General features: G+C 39.0%; 1 protein-coding gene across 1 annotated transcript; it reads left to right on the forward strand.

The window, feature by feature from the left end:
- The first annotated feature begins 6378 nt into the window (after positions 1-6378).
- On the forward strand, positions 6379-7335 carry LOC124088411 (olfactory receptor 2AG2-like). Its single transcript, XM_046437956.1, has one exon. It carries the CDS (start codon positions 6379-6381, stop codon positions 7333-7335), a length of 957 nt encoding a protein of 318 aa, XP_046293912.1.
- Positions 7336-9737: the final 2402 nt, after the last annotated feature.

The following is a 9737-nucleotide window of genomic DNA, read 5'->3' on the forward strand; positions in this document are numbered from 1 at the left end:
GGCTTCCTGGATCATTGGTTTTTGTTTTTCTCTCAGAATAAAAGGTGTAGACAAATTCCCTCAGTTTATTCAGAATACAGCTAGAATTCTTCCAAAGGAACTTCAACTAGAAAACGGAGAAAGAAACCCTAGAAGCCTGGATGTTGCGACACACAACTAAACTGGAGAGTGTCACTCCAAGTGAATGTGGAGACTTATATAAAGACACAGACACAGAAAGTACCTTTTCCTTGTGTTCAGTGACTGCTCCTCAGTTGCAGCTCCTACAAGGGGGACAAGGCAGGCAGGAAAGAGGAGGAGCACTCCTCGAACCCGAGTTTTTTGGGGGAGAAGTCATTCAAATGAGGCAAGGGGTAGAGTTTCAGGGGATTGAGTCTAACTTTGTGATGTCTTGCTGTCAGCAAATTGACTGACATCTTGGAAGAGCACACCCATCTCATGTGCTTCGTGGGGATCATAGGCAGAGTGAGCGAAAAGGGCACATACATCCCAAGCCCAAACAGAGAGGCAACATCAGTCCATTCCACTTTAAGTGCTTAATGCTCATAATTCACACATACAGAGCCCATAGGTGTCTTACCACACCTGGAGACAGAAAAGTTTGCTGAGCACATTCCTTAATTCTTCATTCTTTGCCAGAAAATGTTTCCTGTCCTCAAAACTGAAAGCTGAGTAAGACATAGTCTCTACTCCCTGGGATCACACTCAGTGGTCTAAGGGAAGCAGAAAAGACTGTGAAGGTTCCAATCAATGGTGTGTAGTAAATGTTTAACTCTCAGGAAAAGAAAACTCCTGATTTGGAATGTTGTCATTACTGGGGATCAAACCCATGGCCTCATGTGTGCTAGGTAAGTACTCTTCCACTGAGCTACACTATTAGCCCATAAGTCCTGTTATGGCATTTTTCCATTTTCATTACATAAATACATTTTTTTAAGCCCAAATGAAAGTTACCTATTCCAACTGGAAGTTGGGAAGAGATGCATAGTAACAGCATCTCTTATTATTATACATCCTCTGTACATATATGATGGAGAAACGTGAAACCAGAGCATAAATAATAGTACAATATAATGCAGTATATTAGACTGTTCAGTTTTTCAGTTGCACTACCTTTGGTTTTAATATACTTTATTTAATTGTAAATGTGCATGGTTTCTTTTTTTATTAAGATGAATTTCACATAATATGAAATCAACCATTTTAAATTCTATAGTCCACTAGCATTTAGTATATTCTCAATGTTACAAAACAAGCATCTCTATCAAGTTTCAAACTTTCACTATCACAAAAGACATCCCCATTAAGCATTTGCCCCCCACCTTCTCACCTCCCATAGATCTTGGCAACCACCAATTTGCCTTCAGATCTGCAGATTTATGTATTTTGAATATTCTTATAAAGGGAATGACACAATATTTCACTTTTTCTGTATGTTTTTTCACTTAGCATAATGTTTTTAATGTTCATCCACACTGTGGCTGAATCAGAACATCATTTTATGGCTGATTATGTTCCATTGTATCAATGTACCACATATTACTTATGCATAAATTAATGGGCATTTGGGTTATATTCATCCTTTTGGCTACTATGAATACTACCTCTATGGACACTTGTGGATAAGTATTTTAACACTTATTTTCAATTTGGGGTGGTATACACATCTTGTTAGACTTCCTAGGCCATATTATAATCCACTATTAATCTTTTTTAATTTTTATTATTAGTTGTTCAAAATATTACATAGCTCTCGACACATCATATTTCAAACATTTGATTCAAGTGGGTTATGAACTCCCATTTTTACCCCGTATACAGATTGCAGAATCACATCGGTTACACATCCACGTTTTTACATACTGCCATACTAGTGTCTGTTGTATTCTGCTGACTTTCCTATCCTTTACTATCCCCCCTCCTCCCCCCTCCCCTACCATCTTCTCTCTCTACCCCATCTACTGTAATTCATTTCTCTCCCTTGTTTTTTTCCCTTTTCCCTCACTTCCTCTTATATGTAATTTTGTATAACAATGAGGGTCTCCTTCCATTTCCATGCAATTTCCCTTCTCTCTCCCTTTCCCTCCCACCTCTTGTCCCTGTTTAATGTTCATCTTCTTCTAATGCTCTTCCTCCCCACTATTAATCTTTTTAAGAAACTGCTAGATTGCTTTATATGATAGCTGCACCATTTCACATTCCTTCGAACAATGTATGGATTCTTACATGACACCAATAGCCAAAGGTTGGTTGGGAGGAGGAGAGAGAGAGAGAGATGAGATAGAGGACTTACCAAAATTAACCTTGTGCTTCAAAGCATATGATCAAGGAAATGAAAAGTCAATCCAAAGGATGGATATTGACCTGATATATATCCAATATTGATTAAATGCACAGAATAAAAAATGAACTCTTACAACTCATTACTATAAATACAAGCAACCCAGTTTAAAATGATCTAAGGAGAATAATGAAACAGAGAATGGAAAGACAATGGAGAAAATGGACACAAACAAAATTTAGCCTTATGTAAAACAACTGGACATCCACATCCAAAAGAATGAAGTCAGAGCCCTATGTCAAATGATTTATAAAAAATTAACTTCAAATGGATCAATGACATAAATGTAACAGGTAAATTCCTTTCAAGGAAACATGGGCACATGCTCATGTGCACATGCATGAGAGAGGGTGAAAATGAGAAAGAAATAGAAAAGCATATGAAGATCCAATAAATCACTGTAGAATGCTAACTAAGGTCAGTGAAGGAAGACCTGATGTTAGTATTGTTAACTCCCTCCAGCTGGTAATAGCCCAGACAAGGGCCTCATAGAGGGAGATGGAGAGTGGTAGCCCTTCCAGAAGCCAGGGGATACACTCTATGATTTGGACAGAAGAAAGAATAGGGGTTACTTGCTTCTTGGACCAGTTCTGGACACCATCTACTTAGTCAGGACAGTCTCAGCAAGAGCTCACGGGGCAGAACAAGTCCTCAGGCTTCAGAGCCCATAATCAGTGAAATGTTGGGCCTAGAGACATGCCCAAGAGGATTCATTAAAATCTAGTTTCCTGGAGTGGCATTTTCAGGGGAGGGCATGCCACCTGAGAGGAAGAGACTGCAATATGTCCCCCAGGACAAGGCCAGAGCTCACAATTGCCCCAGGGAGAATGGGGCTAGCCAATAGTGGGTCTCTTTTGAGTAGCTCCTCCCATATCTCCCCGTTCCCCCCAGCTCCTCTGGTGCTTAACATTTTCATGAATCCCAACAAGAGAGGAACATATGAAGATATGAGGACAGAGACTCAAGAATTCAGCCCAAATCACTCCATGACTGTGAAGCACTTTATCACAAGGAGAGTGGAGGGGAGCCATTCTGAGCGATTTAGTTCCTCCCTTTCCTAGGATCCTGCCCAAGGTTCTCAGCTTCCTGTCTGCATCTGTCTCTTTCCCCAGGAAGGAATGTCAATGACAGTGACCAGAAGAGTCCTGGTCCCAGTCACGATCATACACATACCTGTATCCCACCCTGCCAGAAGAACCACCTCCTCTTTCTTCATCGTCTTGAGCTTTTGGAACCCATAAGTGAATCCCAGGATCCTTGCTGAGGTCTAGCAGTGGTATTTTCCCCAATTGAGGTAAGGGCTCTCTCTCTGTTTCTAGGCAGTAGACCCTCTAAGTCTTGAGAAACAGAATCAAGATGGTACATACTCTGCAGCTCAGATTCTCTAGTGCCTTAGGCTTTACAGCTCATTCACTCCTGTCTGTTCAAGGTGACTTTAGGCACTTTGAATATGTGGGAACTTTTGCAATCATTTATTGCCACTGGTCAGTACAGAGTCTCTAGAATTCCTGATGCTGGCTTCCCAATAATATTCTCAGTACTTACCCTTGGTGCACCTGATTTTCCTGGACTCTAGTAGTCTGATGTGGTCCCCCAAAGGAAAGCACCTTCAAAGAGGAATACCTAATATCAGCTGAAGTTTCTCTTGAACATGCCACAGAAATCCAATTAACGTTAGTAAAAAAGTTTAAATATACTGATCAATGACAGAGAAAAAACTTATAAAAATATGCTTCTAAGCTTTAGCATTATCTGAATGGACTGACCATCTACAATGGTCCTCTATTCATCTCAGCCTCTGCTGACTGCTCTTGGTTTGAGGTACCTATACACCTCCAACAATTTTCCAGAGAGAAAGTCCTTCCTTTGTTGGTCCAGTTGGTGCTCCCTGGCCTTTCTCAAGTGAGAAACCAGTGAATGGGAAAGGAGAGAAAGCAAGAGTCCTGTAACACAGAGAGCTGGCATGTAGGTAGGAATCTGGAGGCCTGGTGACACCTCCTTAACAAAACCCTGCTTTTTTTTTCTCCTCTTTGACATCTCTCCAAATACTGGCCCAGAGATCTGGAGAAAGGTGCTCAATTATTTCTTTCCCTTTATTTCTCTATCCATTCATCATTTTATTCACCAAAATCAAGAGCATTTCAATTCTCATAATTGCCAGGAACAGTGCCCAGAATTGTTCTTGAACATCTTAATTTTTTCCCCATATGTGGTATTCCAATCAACATTCCTCAGTTAGTCATGTACTTTTGGTTTCATGAAGCAGCAGGAATATCACACACCACAATGAAGGGTGAGGCTTCACTTTAAGGAGTATTTCTCTGGAGGCCTCCTTGCCTAGCGTTTTTTATGGCAAAAGTGCAGGAAGGACATCACTGTACTGTACGTCAGTGTCCTGACTTTTACAGCACTATCTGCTCTCTCTTTGTTATGCCCTAACTGTTTTTGACCTTGCCAGTTTCTATTCATTCTCAACCTGTAGCTTATATCCAACTTTGTTGGGGAATCCTTTTGTGAAACCTCCTTTATTTGTTTTGAAGTATGTCATATTTTCCTTTATATATTGATTATTGCCATTGGATGAGGCAGTTGTTTTGTGATTAGTTTCACATCTATGCAATTATCCTAGCATCAAGTGTGCTACTGGATACATCAAAGGTCCGTAGCAAATACCCCTGATGAGTGAATTAAAGGAGCTGGATTATATGGGTGTCTGGATGTCAAGTTTTTATGATCCCAACTCTGAGATAACAAGGGTGTTGACATAAAGAAAGATAGGAAACAGTGCACATATTACAAAGGAAATAAAGGGAAAGAAATAGTTGAGCACCTTTCTACAGATCTCTGGGCCAGTATTTGGAGAGATGTCAAAGAGGAGATAAATTTGATATATTTGTTATATCATAACAAAGATGATGAATTTGTTAGTGAAATTTTCTCTTCTCTTCCAGAGTGTCTTCTATGTTCTCCATCTAACTGTGAAAGATCTGCATTCATAAAGTGCATGCTGAGTGGATACCATCACCCCTCTCCAAAACATTCCTCCTCAGTCTCTTTCATTGGTAGTATCATATGGATTCCAGATTCAGCAAGGCCAGCATCCTTCAATATGCTCCTAAGATTTGTGAAGCAGAGAAATGTATTTTTTATGCTCAGAGTGCTTCTCTGAGTCCCAAGTAAAAGTATAGCTTTGGGCCTCTCCTACAAGGCTTCCTCTTTAGTAACTCATTACTTTCATGATATCCCACAAAAAAAAACAACTTCTACGTCTCTGTGAATCCTATAATTTTATTTTATTGTCTCCTCCTGAGATTGAATATATAATCACTGATTTCAAATAGGTAGATGTCTTTTCCACTGTTCCTACTCATTTACCTCCAAAATCTGCATCACTCCGACCATTCAATTAAGCCCAGAATTGTTATTCTCTAAAGCAGAGCCACTGTATCCCTATCAAGGAGGAGTGGATGGCTCAAGTGAATAAGAATCAGGTGGCCCAAGAGCCCTGAAATCCTACTAGTGGGGAAGGTGTCAAAAAACAGTGGGACCATAACATAAAGACAGACATCAGGTCAAGGGGAGAAGATGGCAAACAGTTTTTATGAATAAAATTTTAAAAGTAGAATTGTATCCCCAAGTAGATTTTAAGCAAAAAAAAAAAAAAAAAAAAAAAAAAACCCAAAAAACAGCTAGTTTTAAAGCACTTCCCAATGTTTTTGTTTATTATGGAGAGAGAGATGTTTTCATCTATGTACAAAAATCTTTGTGCTTATTCTCTCACATATCTGTTTGGAGATAATTCTTAATAATTATCATCTTCTGACATGCATATTTTACATTTAGATGGAGGCATATCAAAATTTAATAAAAGCATTTAGAAATTCAGAATCCAGTGGGGGGAAATTTAGCTGAGAGAAGGAAAAGATGTTTCATAGAATTTCTATTGACCTTTGTCTACTATATTGGTGTGGTCCAAAGGTAGGCTAACTTCCTCTGAGATTCCATCTTCTTCTTAGCAATTAATAGAGCCATGCAGAATGGAGCTCTGGAATTCCTCCTCCACCTGGGGAAGCAGCTTCATCTTGGTGGGGATTCTGAATGACAGTGGGGCTCCTGAACTGCTCTGTGCCATGATCACAATCCTGTACATGCTGGCTATAGCAAGCAATGGACTTCTGCTCTTGGTTATCACAATGGATGTCCGGCTCCATGTGCCCATGTACCTCCTGCTCAGGCAGCTCTCTCTCCTGGACCTCCTGTTCACATCAGTTATCACTCCCAAAACCCTCCTGGATTATCTGCGGAGGGAAAACAGCATCTCCTTTGGAGGTTGTGCCCTTCAGATGTTCCTGGCATTGACTCTGGGTGGTACAGAGGACCTCTTACTGGCCTTCATGGCTTATGACAGATATGTGGCCATTTGTCATCCTCTGAACTACATGATCTTCATGAGGCCAAGGGTCTGCTGGCTCATGGTGGCCACATCCTGGATCCTGGCATCCCTGAGTGCTTTAGGACACACCATGTATACAATGCATTTCCTTTTCTGCATGTCCTTGGAAATCAGACATTTGCTCTGTGAGATCCCACCTTTGCTGAAGTTGGCCTGTGCAGATACCTCCGGATATGAGCTCCTAGTTTATGTGACAGGTGTGACTTTCCTCTTGCTGCCCCTTTCTGCCATTGTTGCCTCCTACACACTAATTCTGTTCACTGTGCTCCACATGCCCTCCAATGAGGGAAGGAAGAAAGCCCTTGTCACCTGCTCTTCCCATCTGACTGTGGTTGGGATGTTCTATGGGGCTGCTACATTCATGTATGTCCTGCCCAGTTCCTTCCACAGTCCCAAACAAGACAACGTCATCTCTGTTTTCTACACAATTGTCACCCCAGCCCTGAACCCTCTCATCTATAGCCTGAGGAATAAGGAGGTCATGGGGGCCTTGAGGAGGGTTCTGGGAAAATATGTGTTGCCAGTACACCCCACCCATTAAGGAGGGCTCTTGGCTCTTGACTTGTGTCTTATTATTTTGTCTCCAAATGAAATTGCTATGTTCCTTCATTCTTGACTATTATACTCTGTCTGAGATGACACATACACATTTGAAAATTTTCCCTTATTTTCTACTATGTAGCTCTTGTGTATATGGAACTTAATCTGAATGCATTAGGCACTTATCACCCTGATTTTGAAGCTTCATATGAAAAAGGGACTAGGAAAAGGAAAAGCTTTGAATGGATGTCTTTGACTCACTCTGGTAAGGAGTCTTCTTGACACATACCAAGGTAGCCATGGTAGGAGACTAACTTTCCATTTCAACATTGTGTAGTAGTAGGGACTTGGGATTGCTTTGGGACTGAGCAAAGTCCAATGGCCTCTTAGCATTAAAGGACTGTTCCCTTTGAACTAGATTCTTAGATAATTAGTACATAGAAGGTCCACAGAAGATATATTAGACTTGCTGTTTATTAAGATGTTAGCAACTGGTAGGAAACAGTAATAGAGATGTGACTGCATTTGCATTCCAGCCCTGAGGAATCAGTCATGCTGACTTCATAAATAAAGGCATAAACCTGAGTTGGTGTAGTGGACGGGGCTAAGAAAAAAGATCTTGGCATTTTAAGTTGAAAACTTTCAGACTCTCTTTGACTTTGGGGATATTTTTACAGTTCCTAAAATTGAAATTAAAGAAATTAATAAAATAGAATTGAAAGTAACCATGTTTAACAGAAAATTAGGGATATAATAACAGTAAGCAAAATCTGTTGTATATATTTTGTTTGAATTCTGTTAAATGCATGTACACATATGTGCTTTGGAGCATTGAAATGACTGCAAGGAGCTGATATCCTTGAAGTGAATGTATGTGATGTCTCTGTCCACAGGAAAGGAATTATAAAATATATAACTCACTTTCTAGCTTCCATAAATGCTCTTTCTTTTATCATACATTTTAGTAGTGTGGGAAGATTTAAAAGAAAATGTAGAAACTTGAACTCATTTCTTGTAAAAGCTCCAAAATACCTTACCTATGTAAAGGTTATCACGGTTAGGAACAGTGTTTATGAGAACTCAGAATTTCTTGTTTTCTTTCCAAAAATAATCTTAAATTGTTTAATCTATTAAGCTAAACCATAATATAAAACCTAATGCTGATTAAGCCATAATATAAAACATAAAGGTAATTAAGCTAATTTTATGAAAAAATGCAGAGTGCTGGGGATGTGGCTCAAGTGGTAGCGCGCTTGCCTGGCATGCGTGCGGCCCGGGTTCGATCCTCAGCACCACATACAAACAAAGATGTTGTGTCTGCCGAAAACTGAAAAATAAATATTAAAAAATACTCTCTCTTCCTCTCTTTAAAAAAAAAGAAAGAAAGAAAAAATGCAGAAATTTAGAAAGAAACAAAAATCACCTCTAAAATTGTTTTGTTGTGTTTTTATTATGTGTACATGTATTTTACTGAATTTATATGTAAATGATAACTCCTTTTGTCATTTAAAATTTGGTGAATATTCTTCCTTGATATGAGGGTATTTTTAATAGTAATGAGAGATAGAGAGGGGACCAGAGCACCTCAGTTTGAATCCCTGGCTCCTTTTTATCCTCAGTGGGCCATAGGATATTAAATTAAACCCTTTGTACCTCAGTGTGCTCAACTTAATAGTGGTTTTATTTAAGGGCCTGCTCTCTTGATGTCATTGGGTAGATGGAATAAGATAATAAATGTCAGGCATTGAGACAAAAGCCTGGTTAAATTGTGCTTAAAATGTGTTTGCTGTTCTATGAAAGAATAAACAGTCTTCAAAACATTTAATCTTTAGTGTGTGTGTGTGTGTGTGTTTTTTAAGTAAACACTTGCACATTTTGTTCATTTTATTTTATCTGCAAATGTTTTATCCATTTGTGGTGTCCAATATGATATCTTGATATTTGTATACATTGTGAAATTGCTAAATCAAGCTAATATATGTTTTACCTCACATACTTACATTTTTTTGTGATAAGAACAGTTAAAATATACTTTCTCAGCAATTTTAAACTACACAATGTATTACTGTTGTTGCTACTACAATCACCATGATGTGCAATAGATTTCTTGAATTTCTCCCTCTTAACTTTAAGCTTTTATTCTTTGTCCAGCATCTCTCTGTTCCTCCACACACCAAATACTCCAAATTCCGGTAACCACCATTTTTGCCTTCCCTTTCTATGTCTGACTGTGTTATATTTTATATGTAAGTGAGTTCACACAGTACTTTTTTTTTCGTGCCTAACATCTTACTTAACATTATGACCTCCAAGTTTATCTAGGTTGTTGGAAAGGACAAAATTTCCTTCTTTCCTAGGGTTGAATAATTCTTATTGTTTATTTACACCTGTTTTCCCTTATTT

Source organism: Marmota monax, unplaced genomic scaffold (assembly GCF_021218885.2).
Source record: "Marmota monax isolate L192 unplaced genomic scaffold, Marmota_monax_Labrador192_F-V1.1 WCK01_AAM20220418_F8-fsc00061, whole genome shotgun sequence".
NCBI lineage: Eukaryota > Metazoa > Chordata > Mammalia > Rodentia > Sciuridae > Marmota > Marmota monax.